We start from the raw sequence: 24,563 nt of genomic DNA on the forward strand, positions 1-24,563 counted from the left end.
CCTGTGCCATACCTGTTTGCTGTTGTTCGACCCTGCCTGTGTTTGACCACTTCTCTTGTGAAATAAAGCTTGCACATGGATCCGCATGCCTCTCGTCTCATCAGCCCCGTTACAGTCAGATACACAAAAATCAGAAATATCAACATTATGTACAGAAATGCCATAAGATAAGATCAGATCCAGTGTGTGGCTATGGTCATGAGTAGCGCCAGAAATATGCTGAGTAAGATTAAAAGAGTCAATTAGCTGAATAAAGTCCCTAACCATTGGCTTGGAGGGGCAGCAGACATGAAGAAGGCAGCAACAGAAGGAGGAATAAATGTACAAAGGTATTATAATGATCCGTAGGCAGCAATTGGCACTTAAAAATGTTTCTAAAAACCGACGCCAAACCTCCACCTCGACCCATAGTCCTAGGCGAACTAAAAAACTGACAGTCATTTGGGGAAAGGTCAATTAAAGGATCCAACTCACCGCTGCAAAGCCAGATCTCCGTTATAAATAAACAATCCAGGTCATGAGACTTAAAAAAGTCATTTAAGATGAAAGTTTTATTATGAAGAGATATCGAGTTTACCATAGCCAGCTTAGTAACATGAGTAATTTCTTCAGGGGATATGATCAATGGTTTCGCATAATCCAGTGACCGGAGATTTCGTGGATTAGCGCCTCTTTTGATGATCCGCGGCCGCGCTGTAGCGCAAACAGATGTAGCCACATCTGGTAGGATGGGCAGTAGACAGGTGTAACGGGGGATCGTAGTGCGCTGAAGAGAGAGGATTTTATCCCATCCATCGACTCCAAACAGATCGCAAGACCAAGACGTGGATGTGTGCAAGGATCTTTTAATCCTGACCAAAATGGCAGCCCGTTTCCCATGCTTTCTATGGCGTCTTTTCCGATGAAATGAACAGCCGACGTGGCAAGCGGCCTTCGGGAACGCTGAGAAAAACCGGGTGTAGGAGAATTTCTCTCCATTCGGATTTCGAGCACACATATCCATGACAGTGGATTGTATATCAAGAAGGGCTTGGCGATCATAGGAAATTACTGAGTACTGATTCCTTGAGCACACACACACATAGATAGCACCAAAACGTACAGGAAAGACAGCAGAGGACAGCCAACAACCACAATGGCTGTTAGTGCTCCTGGTTCTGCATGAAAACAATGAGACAGACATGGTGTGCTCTCTGATAATCCATTGCATCCACTAAAAAGCATCATAGAGGCAATGCCGTAAGTTCATTAATATGGCATTAGACATGTTAAAGATCATATATTAGTGATGATTTTGTTAAAAAGATTATGTTTGATAAGTTGCTAAAAACGGTTGTTCCATTGTGTACAAGCTTTCAGCGATGCTAATAGCCATTGTAATCGCTGCTACAAAGAGAACAGTAGTTTATGCTTGTGTTAAAGTCATTTATTATGCGATGTTAGTTTAGACACTAGACACTGAATGTTGCTGTATTGTTTTATTACAGTTTTCACCGCAAATGTTAATGAGGAAGATTGACAGTAAATGATCAACCTTACTACGACTCTGTCTTCATTGGCTATGGTTTAACTTGGTGTTTAGTCAGAGTTTCAACACACTGCACGAGAACATTACACATGCAGCAAACATTTTTAATTATCTTTAAAAAAATACTTTAATTTCTTTAAAGTGTTGACAGTTTTTCCTTTCGTTTAATACATTTGGCCAAAATCTTGTTATAAAAGATGCTGTATTGGCTATAAGTAAACGCAAGATAGCAAACTAATACTCACTTCGTGTTTTTTGAAATGCTGTAACTAGGCTACTTATTATTATTATTATTATTATTATTATAGGCAAACAAACTACAAAAATATGCTTTCTTCTCAAACCAGTTTCGGAAGAGTAATAATAAAGAAGGTACGCATGAACAGAAATGTTAAAATACTGATTCTGCTCGGAATCAGTGTGAACCGATTGATTGATTTATTTTCTGTTCATTTTTAAGCCCTGCTGTTAACTCAACTGTGTTAAGACCACAGTCAGAGACACACATTTCCCCTAACTGACACTGGTATGCGGTTTTACAGAAGTGACCTGTTCTTTTGAACATGTAGAATAGTGACGTGCATTTCTCTTAAAAATGCTTCAATATAGGCCACCTTGGGGGACTCATTTATAAAGTGTGCGCATGCACAGATTTGATCTGATCACAGATTCAATCTTAGAGTTTGTGCGCTTAAATCCATGCCAGCGCTCATATTTATAAAAAAAATATGACGTGGAAAAATGCTTAGCGTCAGGGTCTGAGCAGACGAACACACTTTTTTTTGTCAGAGTACTGCAGGTTTTTGGAAATGTAAGCTGTTTTTGCAGCTCGCTGTTCTAAATTAAAGGATTTGGACGATGACTGGTGATCTTTTGTTAATGACATTAATTAGGAGTCTTTTACAAGGCAGAGAGCTGAAACCATTCAATTGCGCACAAGTTCAAGATAATTTGCGATTCATAGATTTAACATCTGAAAAAGCGTGCATGCGTTTTCTGTGCGTACATGCATTCTATGAATCACACGTACGCATATTTCATAGATGATCATAGATTATCGCAAGATCATTTAGGATGGTTTCTGCGCAACATTTTATAAACGAGGCCCTGGGAGTGTGACTGGATTTTATGAGAGTAGGTTATTTTTTTCTCTACAAGAAACCTGATTCTATTATATTTATGCACCTTAGCTAAGAATTTAGAGAGCATGATGAAGCGGGTCAATTTGCAATTTTGGTTAGATACTGTCACACTTCTGTGTCGGAGCGAGTAGACAAGGAGATGCAGGAGTTACTCAACTTCACAAACTTTAATGAATCTAAACAAAGGGTAACACAGGGCTGGCTGGAGACACACATAGCACATCGACGTATAGCACAGGACGCTAGACACAGGAAACACTGGGCTTAAAAACACAGGGAACATAATCAGGGAGAACTGAAACAGGTGGAGTAATTAATCAACAACCATGGAAACTAATGAGGGAACACCTGAAATCAAAGAACACAGATCAACACGAGGGAGGAACTAGGTCACAGGGAGCATATGGGGAGAAAAACACCCAAAGACAATCCTGGGGCGTGACACTTTCTTTCTTTCTTTCTTTATCTCTCTCTCTCTCTATCTATCTCTCTCTCTCTATGGGGAGTGTTACTTGCTTTTAGACAAACTGAACAAAAGTTTAAACTGGAAACCATGATTTAAAATAACATTTAAAATGTGACAACTTACTCTTTATGCAACTTTATGTAAATACTGATATCAACCATCAAAACAAGTGGGAGGGTGGGTGCCTTGGAGGCCTCTAGGGACAGGCTTAAGCAGGACGGGAAACCTCCAAGGCGGTACTGGATCCGGGCACCATGGCGGAGCAGGCAGCTCGGGGGCCATGGCGGAGCAGGCAACTCGGGGGCCATGGCGGAGCAGTCAGCTCAGGGGCCATGGCGGAGCAGGTAGACTAGGGAGCCATGGTGGAGCAGGCAGCTCAGGGGCCATGGCGGAGCAGGCAGACTAGGAAGCCATGGGATTTGATCTGATCACAGATTCAATCTTAGAGTTTGTGCGCTTAAATCCATGCCAGCGCTCATATTTATAAAAAAAATATGACGTGGAAAAATGCTTAGCGTCAGGGTCTGAGCAGACGAACACACTTTTTTTTGTCAGAGTACTGCAGGTTTTTGGAAATGTAAGCTGTTTTTGCAGCTCGCTGTTCTAAATTAAAGGATTTGGACGATGACTGGTGATCTTTTGTTAATGACATTAATTAGGAGTCTTTTACAAGGCAGAGAGCTGAAACCATTCAATTGCGCACAAGTTCAAGATAATTTGCGATTCATAGATTTAACATCTGAAAAAGCGTGCATGCGTTTTCTGTGCGTACATGCATTCTATGAATCACACGTACGCATATTTCATAGATGATCATAGATTATCGCAAGATCATTTAGGATGGTTTCTGCGCAACATTTTATAAACGAGGCCCTGGGAGTGTGACTGGATTTTATGAGAGTAGGTTATTTTTTTCTCTACAAGAAACCTGATTCTATTATATTTATGCACCTTAGCTAAGAATTTAGAGAGCATGATGAAGCGGGTCAATTTGCAATTTTGGTTAGATACTGTCACACTTCTGTGTCGGAGCGAGTAGACAAGGAGATGCAGGAGTTACTCAACTTCACAAACTTTAATGAATCTAAACAAAGGGTAACACAGGGCTGGCTGGAGACACACATAGCACATCGACGTATAGCACAGGACGCTAGACACAGGAAACACTGGGCTTAAAAACACAGGGAACATAATCAGGGAGAACTGAAACAGGTGGAGCAATTAATCAACAACCATGGAAACTAATGAGGGAACACCTGAAATCAAAGAACACAAATCAACACGAGGGAGGAACTAGGTCACAGGGAGCATATGGGGAGAAAAACACACAAAGACAGTCCTGGGGCGTGACAGATACAGGGTCTAAAACTATGGATGCCTTTTATCTCTTATTGACGACAATGAATGAGGTATAGAATTAAAATAAGCTTTGACTCTATGACCACTCTCATTTGCATATGTCATTTGTATGGCCATATCTCATGAACTGCATATATCATGTGATCAAACACCTGACTGAACAGCTGCTCTGGCGCTGCTCTGCTGGCGACCCGGACTCAGGTGCTGCTATGCTACACTGATTATGTCTGTTTGTTTGTTTTAAGTAACCCTTTTTTTTTAAAGTTCTTTTAGACATCATATAATTGAGTGACTCTTCTGTCGGCATTATGCTAGTCTGGACAACGAGAACCACTGCTCTTGTTTTTCTTGGGTTGATAATATTCGGACTGTGTGAAAAATTTTGTGCTACGCTGAGGAGCGTGGAGGATGGAAGGTTGCCGCCGCTCACGTACTCCAGAGATGCACTGTTGTCTCTTCGCACAAAGGACATTATTCCAGCGGTTGATTTTACTGTGGCTGTGGAAGAGCAACTACTACGTCGAAACCGTCTACGGAAGAGAGGCCGGAGAGGCGGAATACGACAATGAGTCAGAAGGAGAGGCAACAGGCCTCCGCTTCCACCGATCATCATGGGGAATGTGCGTTCACTAAGACGAAAAATGGAAGAGCTTCACATCAATGCTCGGGTGTGCTACGAGTATCGTGAAGCTGGCATCATAGAGTTAACAGAGACCTGGTTACAACAAAGTATTCCTGATTCGTTATTTGAACTGGATGGTTTCTCACTCGTGCGTCTGGATGCGACTGGGAAGAGCAGAGGAGGAGGAATCGGTGTTTACATTAAAGATGACTGGTGTGCTCGATACACTGTAGGGGACAAGGTATGTAACCCTGACCTGGAGCTGCTTTGTTTGTCCTTAAGACCCGTGTATCTACCCAGGGAATTTGGGAACATTATTTTATGCGTGGCTTATGCCCCACGGGATGGAAATGCTACAAAATCAGCGGCTCAAATCGCTGATTGTGTTCAGAATCAATTACAAAGAACACCCTGTGCTTCTGTTTTTATTATGGGCGATTTTAACCATTGTAAGTTAGAATTAATATTGCCTGGCTACGATCAGTATGTCTACGGAGCCCCTAAAGGGACATGGTGGTGGAAAAAAATCAGATTGAGTGAAAAAATTTGGGGTGGGAGGAAAAAATATTTGTCAGATTTTTTGCGTTCTCTCGCAAAAGATATTTGCGTTCCCTTTTGCGTTCTCTCGCAAAAGATATTTGCGTTCCCTCGCAAAACTTTTGCGAGAGAACGCAAAAAAAAAATTTCCTCCCACCCCTAATTTTTTTTCCACCACCATGTCCCTTTAGGGGCTCCGTAGTATGTCAGATGTGAAACACGGGATAAGTTTTAAATTTTAATATAAATTTTATGGCAATGTTAAAAATGCATACATAGCAAAGGTGAAGCCTCCGTTGTCCAATTCCGACCACAATATGATTAATTTAATTCCAACTTATAGAACTGTTTTTAACAGTGGTCAGAGAACAGTGTAGAGACACTTAAAGGATGTTTTTTGAGCACAGACTGGGAAATCCTACAGAACGGGGACATTCATGAGGCTACTGACACAACAAGTTTTGTGTGGTCAATGTCTTGGAAAAGAAATGTGTAACTGTCTTTCCTAATAACAAACCATATATTACCAAAGAAATTAAAGAATGTATTAATCGAAAGAAGCAGGCATTTAAGGAGAAGGACTGGGTTGGACTGAGAGTGGTACAAAAAGAACTCACTGGCATGTTGAGAGGCGTTTGGAAAAGACATAAGGAAATTTTGGAGCAGAGGTTCACCTCCACTCCATCAAAAAAGTTATGGGACACTATTAAAGTGATGACAAATATGAACACTAGACATAAGTATCTGTGTACTAATAATGATTTAGAAAAGGCAAATTAATTAAATGAGTTCTATCTCAGATTTGAAACACAAGATCATACTCAGGAAGGTATGCACTTTCCGGAGACTTTTGTAAGCGAGGATACTTCTTTCAGAGTGATAATTGACCCTCAGAAGGTTTGTTCATTTTTCAATCAAATAAATACTAGAAAGTCCACAGGACCTGATGGTATTTCAGCTGTTCTTTTAAAATCATGTGCAGATGAGCTTACAATTGCATGGTGCCCTGTTTTTCAACGATCTGTGGATTGTCATATTGTCCCTGATATTTGAAAAAAATATGTTATTGTTCCTTTACCAAAGATATAATGTCCAGTGGAGAACAATGATTATAGGCCAATAGCCTTGACATCATGTGTTAGAAAGTGTTTTGAGAGGTATATGGTGTATTTGCTAAAGACAGAGATAAAACCTGTTTTAGATCCAACTCCAGTTCGCCTACAGACAAGGCTGCGTGCGGTACGGTGGACGCTATTATTAACATAACTTATGCTATTGTGAAACATCTTGAGACTCCAAAAGCCTATGCACGGTTGTTATTAACTGATTTTAGTTCGGCTTTTGATACAATTAAACCCCATTGTTTGATTAAAAAATTGGGGCAGTTGGGTGTAAATCCTTTTTTACTCAAATGGATTTATTCATTTTTAACTAATCGATGGCAGCAGGTCAAGGTTAATCACAGTATATCAGAGGTTAGAAGGACAAGTACAGGAGTTCCACAAGGTTGTGTCAGCTCCCCAATTCTTTTTACATTGTATACAAATGAATGCACAAGTCATGACCCCAGTAACCTCATAATAAAATACTCAGATGATACAGCTCTGCTGAGCCTCTTCTATATTGATACTAACCCATGTAGATAGTATATGTTCTTATGTGCAGCAGAGGTTACGTTTTCTATGAAGACTGAGAGTTTACGGGGTTCAGCAGAAAGTAATGTATTTATTTTACCAGGCTGTAATTGGAAGTGTACTACATTATGGTTATACTGTGTGATTTGGAAACATTACAGTTAAATCTAAAGCCAAACTGGCACGTCTGGTAAAGACGGCTATGGGAATTATAGGGAAAAGAGAATATCAAACATTGAAATCATCTTATGAGCAGTCTGTTCTTAAGGAAGTCACTAAGAAACTATCTGACTCCTCACATAGCTTATAGTCTGAGTATGAGTTGCTGCCTTCTGGTAGACGATACAGGCTGCCTGTGTGCAGATACAACCGTTTTAAGAAATCTTTTGTACCTACGTCAATTAGACTTATAAACGTGTAATTTATTCATGTAACCCCTTGTTGGTTATGATTGTTAATTGTGGCTTGGAATGTTGGTTTTTATTTTTGTTTATGTGGATTTTTATTATGCAATGTAATGCTGATCAGTGTATGTGGGCTCCAGGGTCCAAGACAAATTTCCCCATTGTGGACAATAAAGTGTATTGAATTGAATTGATTTAAATAACTCTCACCCAGAATGGCAATATGAGAGACTATGTTTTGGCATATCAGTGTGAGCTGGCATTGGAGAAGATGTTTTACACCTCCATTTTCTTTGTCTGATTATCGATTAAGTGTCAGGCTGGGGACCAGCTTCTACCATGTTAAAACTGTGAGATTCATGCATGGGTTCGCTGTGTCAGCGTGTCCTCCCCCCCTGTCTAACTGGACTAGCAACGACTTGCAAAAGATCAGGATCAGCAGAGTCCTTGCTTTCTCAGGCTCTGTGGATGCAGAATTATCTGATGTAGGGTACAGCTGATAGTCGTACTGTTGGAGACCAGGAATGACAGACTACCAATCTCTGCTCTACAGGCATCCAGTGGACCAGAAAGAAAACAGATACCCGCATATGTTTTCACAGGCTAATCACTTGGGCGTCCCGAGTTGGAGTCCTGGCTTGTAAACCTTTCCCAATTCCGCCCCCCTTACTTTGCTTCCTGTCTAGATACTGTCAATAAAGGTAAAATTTCCAAAAATGAATCTTAAATAGCAGCAGATTATTATAAACATATATGTATAGGTTTCTTGAAGCATCTTGGAGACATTGCCACATTTCTTCTGGGTTTAGTCTGTCTCAGTTTGTTCTGTTTCTTCATGTCATTCCAGACAGCCTGGATATCAGATCTCTGTGTGGAGCACTGGCTGTTGTCAGACAAAATTCTCACTGGATTATTACAATTAACGGCAAAATTAATGTTTTGAAATGTAAACTGATATTTCCTTCTTACACACTACAGCAAAAAAATAGACTTAAAATCATTTTTTAGCTAGTGGAAATACTAATAATAATAATAAATCAACCACCCCTGTGTATATATTTATACAGATGGAACTTCCAGTGACATCACAATCAACATGGATGCGCTGCTCAAAAAGCATGAAAACACTGTATAAATTAACCAGGTTGTGCATGTGTAAAATAATCTCCAAAAGGGTTAAGTGTATTTGTAACCTCTATGAAACTGTTCTTTATAAATTATATAAACCAGATGAACATAGTGACGTGGTTATTTCCATTAATTACCTTTATCTCATACGTCTCCCTGGTATACACCTATGTTTTCTCTAACTCATGGGTGTCAAACTCAGTTCTTGGAGGGCCACAGCACTGCAGAGTTTAGTTCCAACCCTGCTCCAACACACAAACAATGTAGTTTTCAAATAAGCCTGAAGGACTTGATTAGTTGGATCAGGTGCGTTTAATTAGGGTTAACGCTAAACTCTGCAGGGCTGTGGCCCTCCAGGAACTGAGTTTGACACCCCTGCTCTAACTGGTCTCCACCTCAGCCCATTAAACACACCCTGTCTAGCTTTACTCTCTCCAGTCCATCTTCCGTTAGTGACCAAAAATTGTTCAAGCTAGCTCATCTTTTTCTCAGCTAGATCCAACACCTACCTCCCTTCATAAAAATCTGTAGCATCTGCTACTGCTCACTTGATCAATTGTTCTCTCTTCCGGGTCTATCCTTCTACTATTAAATACTGCTGCGGTCCCCTCCCCCCATTTTAAAGAAACCTGGACTAAATTAGTCTGTCATGAGTAATTTCAGACCTTTATTTAATCTTCCTTTCATTTCTAAACTGCTTGAAAAAGTTGTCCTCACAGCAGCAATTTCATCCCTCTGCATTGTCTGCTAACAATCTTTTTGATCCCTATCAATCTGGTTTTCGATCAGGCCACAGCACTGAAACAGCACTGTTCAAAATTACTAATGACCAAATATCTGCTGATTCTGGTTATATCACAGTTCTTACCTTGCTTGATTTAACATGAGCAGTTTGGCACAGAATCTCATCATATACTTACCTCTTGGTTATCAGCTATAGGCATCATGGGTAGTGCTATAGCTTGGTTTATATCATATCTCACTCATCACTGACAATTTTTTATTACTGTCCATAACTTCAAATTTTCTGCTTGTTCCCTCTCTCAAGGTGTCCCTCAAGGCTCTGTTCTTGGACCACTTCTGTTCAATATTGATCTGTTACCCCTTGGACATATTATCCATAGCCATGGTCTCAGCTATTACTGTTATGCCCATGGCCTGCAAAGTTACATATCAACTTGCTCCGTTTCTGCTCTTGCACCTGACTTGTTAAATGCCTGTATTGCTGACATCAAAATTTGGTTACATAGCAATTTCCTAAAATTAAGAAATCCTGCAACCACAAAATCAGTCCTCCATCTAGGGAGAAACCTACAGATAGTCTTTTGACCAGGACAGCTGGCAATATATTACTACAAGTGGAACAAAAATCAGCAAAAATAATTTTCACATAGTTTTTGGAACCCTCAAGATGCAAGTAAACAATACACAATAATGTTAAAATAGCATAATCGCTTCCATCGTTTCACTGTTAACCAAATTGAAAAGAATCCAATAATTGCTGTGTCTTTTCTACTATTTTGGAGTTTAAGGCAAGAGTTGTAGTTAATGGTTTGTTAATTGCGAGAACTGGGCAGAGAAAATAACGTGTGATAAACCTACTGTAACGAATCAGTCCACTGAAGGCAAGTGTAGTGAAGAACCCAAGTGCAGTTTATTTACAGGTGAAATCCAAACATCCAAACATAATCCGAGACTTGACTTGACATGAACAGACTTTACTAGAACAGACTTGACGAGGCATAAACAGACTAGACTCACCAACAGCGGGTTACAACATCAATACATGACCAGAAACAATGGCAACAAGATGGCTACTTATAACAGACAAGGAGGGTCACATGACACGAACAAACCAATGGGAAACAAGACACATGACTAAGACAACTAATCAGAACATGACACCGACAAGGGAATCACATGACTAGACAATAACCAATGAGAGCATGACACATACACAAGGCAGAGATACTCCACAATGTTAAAGTCGGCCTATTAATAATACTATTAATAATAAAATGTATTTTAAGAATTTGGCTATCGGAATCTGCCCATTTGATTGTAAAACATCAGCGATTTGAATTCAGGATTGGTGCATCACTATATATAATTTACATTAGATTGGAAATCAGAAGATATGATCAGTTCTGCTTTTCTTCTTACAGGAGGTGCTTTTAACCTTGCGCAACAATGGTCGTTAATGTAATATTGAATGAATTTTGATTGGAGTCTGCTAAATTAACTGAAGCATAATGAGCAAAATTTTCTGCATTAGTTCACACACATACAGTACAGTTTTAAAAGAAAGCAAGATGTTATGAGCAAGTTCCTAAACTAGTTTTATGCTCAGATTCAAGCTCAGCTTTGCTATGCCTAGAAGCTCAAAAGTCAGAAACTAGACACGATATTGTTTTGGAGATACTACAGATAGTGTACATGATACAACAGACAAATAAACTAGATCCGGCACATACTGGAGTATCAGGGTGAAGCAGCAGACACGTTATGGCAAAGTGAAGTATATATATGGCAAGGGAAGCATGACACTGACAGGGACCATGATAAACTCCAAAATAAAAGACATGAAAACATGAACAAGAAACACAACCCAAACACAAAACCCCACATTACACCTACCCATACCACCAAACCTGTCCCTAACCTTGCCCGTATCACACCACAATAGTAGCAAAAGTGTTGTCCATTAACAAAAGCTTTTAATCACTGTATAACGTCTGTCAAAATCATTTTTAGATTTTTTTAAAAGTGCATGATCATATGAAGTGAAAGTTTGATGACATTTGTATGCATTTTAATTTACATGAAATAATGATCTGTTAAACATTAGGTAATGTTTAATAAGTGTATTAGTAAATATTAACACATGGTCTCACGTTTCTCACTTTTTGAATGTATGTTAACTTATGATCTGTTAAGAATTATATAATCTTTACTAATGATTTATTAATGAAAGTTATTATAAAGGTGTTACCACAATGTGTTTTTGCAGCGTTCATAAAAATTGTGATCATAAAAATTGCATAGCACATTTCAAGCACATGTCTGTGTACTATCTGGAATTGTGGATTTGTCAGACATACACATAACATTTGGTAAAGAAACAGACTGTCATTTAAAACACCAAGACTTTAAAGGCAGTATGCCAGCTTTATTTAACATATTGAAAGCAAAATGGAATGTTGATCCATGTGGCATAATATGTAAAAATAAAAATAAAAAGTTATGTGGAACATTACACATACAGTATGTGAAAAATGCATATTTCACTTTATGCCACATGGATCCAACATATTTGGATTTTGCTTTCAATCTGTTGAGTAAATTGTTGTAGTTAAATTGTGCTGATAGTTGTTTATGTTTGTGCAGGTGGCAGTGGGATTTTAGCTGGAGGGTTAGGCTCAACATCAATCATCAAATCACGGCAGAACAACACTGGTTCTTGTCCAAGACCCAGTTTGTACTGCCACAGATATAAACTCTCATTTGGCTTCAGCTCAAATGAGAGTTGTTCATCCACTTCAGTCGCTTCGTTCCAGCTTTCGTTTTCAGTGCTGACATGTGAACCTCCATATTCTGCAGAAAAGGAGAACTGACACTTCGCAATTAACCCTGAAAGGGCTCCAGATTCAATCGAGGCTGACGTGGCTATCTTCCAGTTGTGCGTGATCTGGGACATCTTCTCCTTATTGTATCCAACCTTTTTATTAATTCTCTTTTGCCAGGTCACTGGTGTATTGCTGTCATTAGTTATTGTTTTAATATTCTCCCAAATGCCAAATGCTGGGCCTTTAGTTACTGACAGCCCTCCAGGCAGGAAGTTAATAACATCGGGATGAACAGAATAGACATCGACACGCTCGTCTTTGTTGAAGTTGGTCCCTTTGTAGTACTCAACTCCCCACTCTGAGACCGGCTTGAGGAAGTAGTAGTGGTCTGGCAGACCCCAGTAATACAGACCATCTCTGCAGTTGGGATGCAGGTCGTATTCGACAGCATCCGAGTCTTGATTCATGTCTGTTGTTCTTCGGTAAGTGCCCTTTCCTTGGAAGGTGATGTAAAACTTGCCAAAGGCTGAGAGGTAGTGGTCTCCCCCCAGGCAGTTGGGATGAAGGCTGTAAACTACAGCACCGCTGTCTGTCGACAGATCGATGACCCTGCGGTAAGAAGTGCCCTTGATGATGTAGAAGTAGCCATCCTGATGACCAAGGTAATGATCTCCATTTTGGCAGGCAGGGTGCAGACTGAAAATAGTGATGCCTAAACCTTTATTGAAATTACTCGACTGCATATAGCAACCGAGATCAGAGCGGATTATGAAATAGTAGTCTTTCACTCCGCAGAAATCAGTACCTTTGGTTTTGTTCTTGGGAATAATGCCTTTCATCATGCCTGAACCTGCAACACAGAATAACCCAAACACTCAGTCTCCACACCTAAAGCAATGCTGTTATGTTAGTGATTCTATAGACATTCTATAGCTCACTAATTGCCAAAACACAAACCGGACTTACACACAAATTGCATCGCAATCGTTTGTCTGGAAATATTATGAAGTCTGTAAACAGCTGTCATCAAAGGCCAGATGAAGACAGATGAAAAGAGAAGAAAATACTGTAGCAGGTAGAGCAAGATCACTGTTTGCGATACGTGAAATACTTGAAGAAAATCCTAAATACTGAATTGAGAGTGAGGGATTATGAATATAAAAAATATGAATTTGAATAATTTCAATGTAGGTATGTTTTATGTAGCATGATTCCACAATGTTAACAGGACTGTGAGATTGGTGTGGTGTTAAAGAAACGGTGGAACATGGACTCATTACATGTAATAGATATTCAGAGGAAAGAAGTAATCTAACAGAAGAATCTAAGAAGAACGGTGTTCAACAATTAACATTAAACAAGCTTTTAAATCCAGTAGAAGGGGGTAATTTATTAATACAATTTTTAAATAGAAGCCATTTAATGAATAGAATATAGATAGGCTATTGTTATTATTGTTGTTATTATTAATAGTGATAGTAATGGTAGTGATAGTGATATTAATAATAATAATGTAGTTATTTCTCGTCTCTGGACTGTGATGGACTTGGGCTGTAGATGGAGGAATGGTAGTGATAGTGATAATAATAATAATAATAATAATGTAGTTATTTCTCGTCTCTGGACTGTGATGGACTTGGGCTGTAGATGGAGCAACATTGAAAGCACGAGTCGAGTAACGTTAGGGATATAGTGTCTCTGATCCAGTACCACAGTAGATGGCGCTAATGCTCTTTTAGAAGAAGAAGAAGAAGAAGAAGAAGAAGGCTGCATTTGAAGGCCGATTGCGTCACTGCGGTGCGACGAAGACTTCAACTGCGTCCTCCATTTCGCTGGCAAATTTTTTTATTTATTTTTATTGCAAGAAACACATAAAATAAGGCAATACAAGATCGTAAGAAGATTCTCAAGAACAGAGCACCAATCCAAATGAAAGAAAGAAAAAAAAACATGAAGAGAGAAAAGAAAGAAAGAAAAATAACTACACAATAGGGTCTATTTCGCTGGCAAATGAAGAGGCTTGTTTGAGATGAGCAAAATCTGCGCAGATATTTTGTTAATTTGTGTAGCTTGTCTAACTTCATGTGATGATGTCCGTTAGCCCCATGTTACTTCATAACTGTTGTTATTCTTTCAATTGCAATAAAAAAAAAATCTCCGCAGAACCGATCACCGGTGATCACCGCGAGATGCATGCCGGTTAGAAAAGTGTCCGAGTTACCCAAATATGCGTCCTGCTCCACACTCCAGTCCAGTAGGTGCACCTTTGAAGTGGGTTTGCCAACCGCCATTAAAGAAGAAGAAGAAGAAGAAGAACACACAGCTGAGCCATCGAACATGACTTCCGCATGACTGAAGCTGTGCTTCCTGTGTTGTGGACCGAGCAGCAGCGCAATGCGGAGATGAAGGCGCTTCGCTGCTTCTGCTTCTGCGTGTGTTCTCTGCTTCTGCTGAAAGTGTCCGCGGGTGAGTTCATCATGATCCGTCCGAGCTCCTCTCACACTGCCATGTGTGCCTCTGTACTCACAGCCTTACATTGGAACTACTTTTAATCGTTGTTTGGTGTTTCATCTGTCCTTCTCATCTGTCACAAAAAGCTTTTACTCTTTCAGTAGGTTTAACATCGCGACTATAAAACAAGTATGTTCTGTATCCACCTTTCTCCTAAAGATAGTGTGACCGTATTTTAGTTATCAAGCAGAGGTAGGCCTACAGTGGGGGCAGGATGAAGTGTGGGGGGTTAAGTAGTCCCCAGAGTAGCACAGTGACCATATCAAAACTCAGTGTCATTTCCATTCCTCAAATACATCTGTTATAGTCACAGTTATACAGATTGATCATAAACACAGCTAAAAGGCTTCCTACCAGTGGCCGTCCTTCACAAAACTTCACATCTACCACAGTTTATCACGGGTAGAATGCACAGTGTTTCAATACAAGTATTTCAGTCAAATGTAAGTTATGCAATATTTCAAACCTTTAACCCACGGCAGAAAATCACCCTGCCGCAACAGTTTAAATCAGCCCAATTCCGTGCATAAAATGTGGATTTGGCAGCCCTGCAATGGTGACTGATTTCCTTCATTCTAGCAGTGTTGGGCAGTAACTAGTTACTGGTCACTTAGTTACTGTAATAATATTACTTCTTGCAGTAACTAGTAGTGTAACTAATTACTAATAAGATTTCAGTAATTATTACAGTTACCATGCATAAAACAGCTTAGTTACTAGGGGTGCTCCGATCGATGGGCTACTGATCACTATCGGCCGATAATCACGCTGGGATGATCGATCGGCGGTCTGTAAAAGGCCGATCTCATAAACCGATCTCAAGCTGATGACGCTGGCGTGAGAGGTTTGGCACGACATGCAGCATCACCGTCTCAGTCTCTGTCCGGCGCGGGTGAAATAACTATAATGCTGAAGGTGAGGTACTCGCATTCATATTTCTTCATTAAAGGGGTCATATGATGCTGCTAAAAAGAACATTATTTTGTGTAAAACGGCATCCATGGGAGAGTTCCCAGGCAAAAGCCACTGCTGACTGCTGAAATTCGGCGCTCTATCAGAAAATCCTGAAGGAGAATGTCCAGCCGTCAGTTTGTGACCTCAAGCTCAAGCACACTTTGTTTATGCAGCAGGACAATGATCCCAAACACACCAGCAAGTCCAGCTCTGAATGGCTCAAGATAAACTAAATTAAGGTTTTGGAGCGGCCAAGTCAAAGTCCGGACTTGAATTCGATTGAGATGCTGTGGCATGACCTTGAACAGTCCATTCATGCTTGAAATCCCTCCAATGTAGCCGAATTAAAACAATTCTGCAAAGAAGAGTGGGCCAGTGTTCCTCCACAGCGATGTGAGAGACTCATTGCCGGTTATCACAAACGCTTGATTGCAGTTATTGCTGGAAAGCGTGGCACAACCAGTTATTAGATTTAGGGGGCAATTACTTTTTCACATAGGGCCAGGCAGGTTTGGACCGCTTTTTTCCCTTAATAAATGAAATCATTATTTCAAAACTGCATTTTGTATTTACTCTGGTTATCTTTGTGTAATATTAAAATCTGTTTGATTATCTGAATCATTCAAGTGTGACAAATATGCAAAAAATAAATTAAAAAACAGGACGAGGCAAAAACTTTTTCACACCACTGTATGTGCACACATCCTCGTACCTCACCGCTCCAAACTACAATTTATTTATTTATTTATTTTTTTACAGAAAAGAATTTATGTTCTGATTATTGTTGAGTTGTAGGCTCACTTAAGTGACTGCACTTAATTTCATTAAGAAGAAATTAATTATTTATTTTAATTGTTTAGCCTGACATGTTTACTGTTCCAAAATGTTCTATATGTTTCTTAAAAATAAAATGTATTGTGTTCAGTGGAAAAAAAAGTTGTTTTTTACCCAGACATTTAAAAATAACATATTTTAGAGCTATAATCGCAATACCGAGATACCGTGAAAGCGTGATATTTTTATCTAAGGTTATCATACCGTCAGAATCTCATACTGGCCCATGCCTAGTGTGGACCTGCCGCATGTAGGCCTATAACAGCTTTCAGCAGAGATCGGCCCACAGAGAAAAAGCCGTCTGTCACTCAGAAGTGTTTTGTAGAGTCGGCACGGCTCTGGCCCGTTAGCACCGATGCGGAGACTGAGCCGACAGTGCCGCATTTCAGCCGGAATCGGCCCGAATGTGCTTGCTATCTGGGGAGCCTGCTGGTTTTTAGATTATGGGAGGCACTTCCGGTTTGGGGAATTTCCACTCAAAAAGACCAAAACAAATCATTTCAAATAATCAAGATTCACTGCAAATAGTCATTTTCTTTCAGTTTGACGTTCAGACGTCAGGAGAATGATGTATTTGAATGTGACGTGCTGTAACAGGAATGCCTGTGGCACGAGCTCTTCTCATTCGCTGTGTCTTTTCATCTGGATTGTTTTCTCTTTTCTTTGAAAAAAAACAAAACAGGCAACATATACTGTGCATTAGTTATTTAATTAGGCCTACCGATCAATCCCATGAATAAGTCACTTAATGCTAGGGCTGGGTAAAAAATATCTCGATATTAATCGATTCTCATTTTTGCGGAACGAGATCAATTCCTAAATCCCAAGAATCAATTAGTCTAGCCTGTTTTCAGTTAATGGATGGAACGTTGAAGGGCACCTCCCATCCAATAAATCGCAATAAGCTTTGTGCTTTGGTACTTTTCATATGAGACAAAGTCTCAGATTTCAAATTCTGTCCATTGTATTGCAGTATTTAAACAATAAATGCTGTTTTGGCGCTGTTTAATGTGAAGTGATGGATCGCTGTAGCGCCTCAGTTCAATAAAAGCGGCAGCGCGAGGCGCACGTGAACTGATCATCTCCTCCACATTAATACCAGTTTCAGCAGAAAATAAACATGGGTAAACATCCGAGGGTAAGTTAAAAGAAATAATACAATTTTACAATCCGTATCCTGTCTCATGTAATCGCTCAATCAGTGTTTCAGTCTCGCAAAGACGCCAATATAACGGCTTGTAAACAATGTCACGTAAGAAAAACATATTCGGTGACCATAAACTCATTAGTCAGCTGAAAAATAAACTTTTTTTTTTTTTAAGCATTTTGCTTAATATATGCACCATATAACATATTCATTATAATTTTTACTGTTCTTCAATGTTTAATTTGTTTGAAAAAAATCCATCAAGTTTTTATGACAGCCACCATTTAAATGTTTATATTAAAAAAAATAAAAATAAACAAATAGAAGTAGAAATATTAATATGTAACTTTATTATTGTAAAAACTTAAAACGTAATTTTAACCTTCAATATTATAGTAATGTTGTACCAACTGACTCTCATGTATATTTTACAGCATTAGTTTAGAAAATTTGGCATGTAGTGTAATTTGTGTCAAAACCCAGCCCTACTTAATGCACCAAAGAATTTCTCTGTATTTGTTTTGTTTTCAGGTTTGTTTTCACACAGATGCTTTAAAATGTTATTTTCTTTCACTTCTGATCCCTATTAGCAGTGTTTACTGGAATGTTTGTAGCTTTACAAATAATGTAATACATAGGTGCAGGGCTCACAAAATTTCAAAATCACTGGTAGTTCTTCTGGCAGGCACTCTTCAGGTTTTGGTAACCCAAAATAAATGTAACTAGCCCACATAAAAAGACTATTCATATATAAATACGTGGGTGTGCTGTCTCTGTGTGTCTGGCAGGATTCAGAGATCTGAGGCGTCCTGAGAACGTCAGCGTCGACTCGCTCAACACCCGTTATGTGCTGCGGTGGGACTGGCCTCATGAGACCGCCGCCAACCAGACTGTCACCTTCACTGCGCAGTATCTACGGTAAGAGCCTTCATATGTGTTTGCTTCATGCACGTGACCCATGTGTCCATGCTTATTTGGGTTTGTGACTGAATCAGCTGATAAAGTGGAAAAAAAAAATACAACTAATAGTTTGTACAGGTCATGAGACATCACACACTCTGTAATACATAGTTTGAGGGGCCGAGCACATGATCACAGTCTAATGTGTGACACAACATCGCCGCAGCTCATAGCAGTGTCTCTGATCGTGTAAATGCTTCTTAAGGTCAGGTTTATTTTTCATCTCAAAATACTAAGGAAAATATCTGCTAAATTATATTTAGCATAAAGAAAATTAAGCCTACACTTTTTTTGGAATGTCAACAGTCTTTTCCTCCAAATTTCTGATTATAGCATTTTGTCCAGATGTTTTGTTTTTATTCTCACTGTTACTGTAATGCAGAAATGAGTGAAGGAAAATCAGAATAAATGAAAGACAGTACAACGAATACTACCAAGAGCATTATTGTTATAGTAATCTATATCATTTTTGCATTACAGCTGTAAGAAATGAGGGAGAAATGTGTTTAAATGTGCTCAGGCTTTATTAAGCACCGATGAAGTCAAAGGAGACGCGAAGGGCCCATCTTCAGACAGCCAGATATTCACCCTAGTCTATACAAATCACACATGCATATGCAAAACATCATGATGACAGATGTAAATAATCATATAGTCATAAGCTATATGACTGATTAGTGTGCCTTACTGTATAGTAGGGATGTAGGCAGGGTTTTGACAAAAACAGAAGCTAGTAAACCTTGGGACGTCCAAAAAAGGGGTGACATTTTAATGCTTCAGTGAACTCTAAATAAGAGATGTTCAGTTGTTTCCCTGAGGTACTCATCTGTCCAGGATCGAATGACCAACTGAACTGATTGTTTTGTTGTTCTTAAGCCTGTTCCTGGAGCCCCACACAACCACATCTAACACGTCTACTTTATCTGACAGACTCGTTTCAGTGTCTGCTGATGAGCTGAATCAGGTGTGTTTGATGGAGACAGCACTGGGGCTCCAGGAACAGGCTCGGGAAGCACTGCTTTACTGACAGATCAAGTGCACTCACGTTTCCTTTCCTCCAACAGGGAGTTTCGGTCCCGGAAGGCCAGTAATGAGAAGTACTGGACATCGGTGTGTGTCAATGTTTTGGAGCATCGCTGTGATTTCACTGGAGCTATACATTACAAAATCTCTTTTCTGCTGCGTGTGTGGGCAAACACGTCACAGCAGTCTTCCGGCTGGGTCCAGATCAGTTTCTGTCCTGATGAACACGGTGAGCTGTCTGTCTGTCAGTAGTCTGTCTGTCTTTCTTTCTGTCTGTCTGTCTATCTGTATGTCTGTTAGTAGTCTGTCTGTCAGTTGTGTCTGTCTGTCTTTCTGTCTGTCAGTAGTCTGTCTTTCTGTCTGTCAGTAGTCTGTCTGTCTTTCTGTCTGTCTGTCAGTAGTCTTTCTGTCTATCTGTCTGTCTATCTGTATGTCTGTTAGCAGTCTGTCTGTCTGTCTTTCTTTCTGTCTGTCAGTAGTCTGTCTGTCTTTCTGTCTGTCTGTCTATCTGTCTGTCTATCTGTATGTCTGTTAGCAGTCTGTCTGTCTGTCTTTCTTTCTGTCTGTCTATCTGTATGTCTGTTAGCAGTCTGTCTGTCTGTCTGTTAGTAGTCTGTCTGTCTGTCTGTCTGTCTGTCAGTAGTCTGTCTGTCTATCAGAATCAGAATGAGCTTTATTGCCAGGTATGTTTACACATACGAGGAATTTGTTTTCGTGACAGAAGCTTCCACAGTGTAACAGAATGACAGTGACAGAACAAAAAAACACATAATAAAAAATTTAAAATAAATTAAAAATTAAAAATAGAACAAGTAAATAAGGAAATAAAAATATACAGATCGACAATTGTATGTACAGGTATATAACAATAGACAGTTGTATGTACAGGTATATTATGTGCAAATTGAAATGTAGACTGAGTATGTGTGTTAGATAAATAAGTGTATGAGTGAATAAATAGTGTAACTAAAGACAGGACAAACGAACAAAACCATAAAAACAACTGCGGAGCACGCCACGGAGGCAGCCATCAACGTCGGCGCCATCGCGAAGAATGTTGTCTATCTGTTGTCTGTCTGTCTGTCAGTCTCTCTGTCTGTCAGTTGTCTGTCAGTCTCTCTGTCTGTCAGTAGTCTGTCTGTCAGTCTGTTAGTATTCTGTCTGTTAGTAGTCTGTCTGTCTGTCAGTAGTCTGTCAGTCTCTCTGCCAGTTGTCTGTCAGTCTCTCTCTGTCAGTCTCTCTGTCTGTCAGTAGTCTGTCTGTCAGTTTGTCTGTCTGTCTTTCTGTGAGTAGGCTGTCCGTCTGTCAGTAGGCTGTATGTCTGTCAGCCTCTCTGTCAGTAGTCTCTGTCTGTCGGTAATCTGTCTGTCAGTAGTCTGTCTGTCAGTCTCTCTTTATGTTAGTAGTCTGTCTGTCAGTAGTCTGTCTGTCTGTCAGTATTCTGTCAGTCTGTCTGTCAGTAGTCTGTCTGTCTGTCAGCCTGTCTCTCTGTCTGTCAGTAGTCTGTCAGCCTGTCTCTCTGTCTGTAGTCTGTCAGTCTCTCTGTCTGTCAGTAATCTGTCTGTCTGTTAGTTTTCTGTCTGTGTGTCAGTTGTCTGTCTGTCAATCTCTCTGTCTGTCAGTAATCTGTCTGTCTGTTAGTTTTTTTTGTCTGTGTGTCAATAGTCTGTCTGTCTGTCTGTTCCTGGCACTGGCGTTTGATTCTGCTATGCTGACCCCTGCTCTTTTCTTCTGCTCTCAGCTGCTTTAGGTCCTCCCTCCAGCTTGAAGCTGAGCTCGGTTAAAGGAGATCTAGAGATCATCATCACTGACCCTCTGAGCAGCACTAACCAGTCCATGAAAACTTTGCTGAACGACAGGTTGAGCTACCGCATCCAGTACTGGAGGCGCTCTGAAGAGCCTCAGGTACCTGTGCACACTCGCGCCAAAAGCTCTCGTATGGGTTTCAGCAGCGGCTGCGTGTGGATACTGTCTGAATGTGGCATCTGCTGAGGACAAGCTGTGAACACAAAGCACTTCAAGTCATCTTCAGTTTAAATCTCAGAAATGCTGCTAAGTAGCGTGACCACATCCTGTAGAAAGATGGTGGTTTCTGATCTCAAACCAGATTCGTTCCTCTCAAAATGTTTATAGTTAAAACTATTGTCACACACACTGGGCTCCAATAGTCTGTGAACATGTGGGAACTATTCTTTTTTTGAAGTTTTAAATAAACTTTTGGGACTTTGAAAAATGTAAAACAAAGAAGAAATAATTTCTTAATATTACAATTAACTACTTAAATTGTAGTTGTATTTTTGTTTACTCATAATAATAGGTATAATGATGATCATTATTATTTAGATATTCACCCATTTCAGTAAGTGTGTATAAAGTAAATGAAGTGTCGGGCTTCTCACAGCACACTAAGACGTGAACTCTCACACTAGTCTGCAGGTTTGTGTTTCACCGGTGCTGTGTGAAGGGTGATTGTAGCATAGCAGCATAAATAGACACTGATACTGCTCATCAAATGATGCTTAATCATCAGCGAGTTTGAGTGTTTCCCCATCACACGAGTGAATGGTTTCAAAACAAAGTATGTTCACATCAGTTAAAGTGTATGCTGATCAACATTCTTAATCTAGGCTGAAATATTAAGTGCATTGAAAGTATAGCCTAGTTCATTGTTATTTCAGAATACCTGATGCGTTCAGTCGTGTTGACGGACCTTCATATTTTACGGCCATGACTGGTGTGTTTTCAATGCAGCATTACAGTATAGATGGCACTGCTGAGTGACATCATTTCCTGCTCTGACTGTCCCTGCAGAAGGCTAAAGACCTGGAGACGAAGAACAATCTGGTGATGCTGACTGAGCTGGACAGACAGACGTGGTACTGTGTGAGAGTTCAGAGCCGTGATGGCTCCCATAAGAAGAGCAGCGTCTTCAGCGACACACACTGCACACGCACTGAAGGTCAGCAGCTCCGTCACACACACAAGTCAATCGTGTCAGATTGAAGAAAATATGTGTAACATGCAGCCACAGAAAGAAAAAACAGTGACACAACTTAACCTCAAATATCTGGCACTGTACCTAGTAAAGGCTACCGTTTTGGGCAAATGATTAATTTAATAAATGTATAACTCATACCTGTGAGTTCTCTTTTAAATAATTTACATGGATATTCATCCACATTTATGAGCATTTATAGCCTACATGTATGGATGATGTTAGAATCTTCTGTCAGACGAATGAGTGTGTGGCTTACAGTGACATTACGACTGAACGCTGTGTGTGATTTCAGGTCAGATGCCGTACTGGCAGATATTCCTGTACTTCCTGATTTCTCTGCTGCTGAGCTTCCTGCTGGTGCTGCTGAACTTCTGCTTTTACAAGATGATCACGCTCCTCAAGAACACCTTCTGCCCAGCCATTCAACTCCCGGATCACATTCAGGAGGTACAGAATATTTATACTCCGTTACCTGCTCCAAAATGATATATATCATAAGGTTTTAAATACATTTGATGCATCTCAGGTCAATTTATACATTTTAGTAGTTATGCGTAGATGAACTGTTTATCCAAATACATTTATCAGCTGTCTTCAGGAATAAAGACAGAAGATGGTGTAGAGAGCTGTTCTGAATGAATCATATATTTTACTTGTACAGTAAGATGTATGGTCTCCTGACTCATTATTGCTGCATATAGTAGGATTAGGGTTAGTTTCCTCTATCTTAAGTCATTTCTCATCTAGCTCTTTGTCTCAGCTGGTTCTCTGTTGTTCCAAGTGTTTTTTTTTTCTTTAACTGGGCTCTCCTGGCCCTTCTAGTCGTATATCAAAAGTTTATCCTCGCTGTAAAATGCAGTTAAGTGCATTTTTAATCAATCACATTTATTTATATAGCAATCACATTTATTTATATAGCACATGTTGGCTTTACATACCAGAACCTAACACATTCATACAATCTAGGATTATAAAATAAATACAAAATTATACAAAATTAAGTAGAGTCAAATGCAAGTGTAAAAAATTAGTCTTTAAATGAAATTTAAATGCATCAAGAATGGCACAAGATCTAATGTGAAGAGTTAAGCTGTTCCATAAGCATGAAGCTGCAATAGAGAATGCGTTAGATTTAACTGAAACCTTTGTACAGATCTTAATGGCCTAGAGGACATGTGTAACTGAAGAACTTGGGTGCCAACCCATTTAAACCCTTAAAAACAAATAACTGCTTGTATTTGATTCTGAATTTGACTGGAAGCCAGTGGAGTGATGTTAATACAGGTGATATAGTTGCATACTGTACTTCTTTGTCCCAGTCAGAAGCCTAGTATCAGCATTTTGAACCAACTGCAGGCGTGAAAGTGAGGCATGAGAAACACTGTAATACAATGAATAACAAAATTCATTTTTAATTTTATGAAAGCTTCAAGTGCAGTTAATTATTTGTCATGCTATGCGTGCATACAGACGACGGCATTGTTGAAGCCATCCTCTTTTGTTTGCCGTGAAACTGACCACTGCCACGTGTATCCTGTCGCAAAATGCGGCAAAAAGTAAACGCCGGTAATAGTGTGACTAAGGTGTGTACATGTCTATACTGCACTTTGATAATGCGACTAAAATAGGAATACTCCACATGTCTTAATTCGATTTGTGTTTACTTCGAGTATGACTTTAGCCGGATTAAGATAATCAAAAATCTCTGTTTACATGGTAGATTCTTAATCAGAGTATTGTCTTAATCGTG

At 39.6% G+C, this 24,563-nt stretch overlaps 2 protein-coding genes across 2 annotated transcripts in view; one reads left to right on the top strand and one right to left on the bottom strand.

Annotated features, from left to right (window-relative positions):
- Nucleotides 1–12,071: 12,071 nt before the first annotated feature.
- The window catches only part of LOC107711457 (uncharacterized), a 21,948-nt gene continuing 9,456 nt past the window's right edge, over nucleotides 12,072–24,563 (bottom strand). The window contains exon 3 of the mRNA XM_016516441.1: nucleotides 12,072–13,236. Within this exon, the coding sequence (XP_016371927.1) occupies nucleotides 12,194–13,228 (1,035 nt within the window). The 5' untranslated portion in view covers nucleotides 13,229–13,236 and the 3' untranslated portion in view covers nucleotides 12,072–12,193. The remainder of the gene's footprint in view (nucleotides 13,237–24,563) is intronic.
- Nucleotides 14,672–24,563, top strand: part of LOC107711455 (interferon alpha/beta receptor 1a-like) — a 16,727-nt gene continuing 6,835 nt past the window's right edge. The window contains exons 1-6 of the mRNA XM_016516439.1: nucleotides 14,672–14,852; nucleotides 18,621–18,750; nucleotides 19,857–20,044; nucleotides 21,557–21,720; nucleotides 22,627–22,774; nucleotides 23,106–23,260. Of these exons, the coding sequence (XP_016371925.1) occupies nucleotides 14,735–14,852; nucleotides 18,621–18,750; nucleotides 19,857–20,044; nucleotides 21,557–21,720; nucleotides 22,627–22,774; nucleotides 23,106–23,260 (903 nt within the window). The 5' untranslated portion in view covers nucleotides 14,672–14,734. The remainder of the gene's footprint in view (nucleotides 14,853–18,620; nucleotides 18,751–19,856; nucleotides 20,045–21,556; nucleotides 21,721–22,626; nucleotides 22,775–23,105; nucleotides 23,261–24,563) is intronic.

The sequence above is a fragment of the Sinocyclocheilus rhinocerous genome, unplaced genomic scaffold (assembly GCF_001515625.1).
Source record: "Sinocyclocheilus rhinocerous isolate Xijiao unplaced genomic scaffold, SAMN03320098_v1.1 scaffold3615, whole genome shotgun sequence".
Taxonomy (NCBI): Eukaryota; Metazoa; Chordata; class Actinopteri; order Cypriniformes; family Cyprinidae; genus Sinocyclocheilus; species Sinocyclocheilus rhinocerous.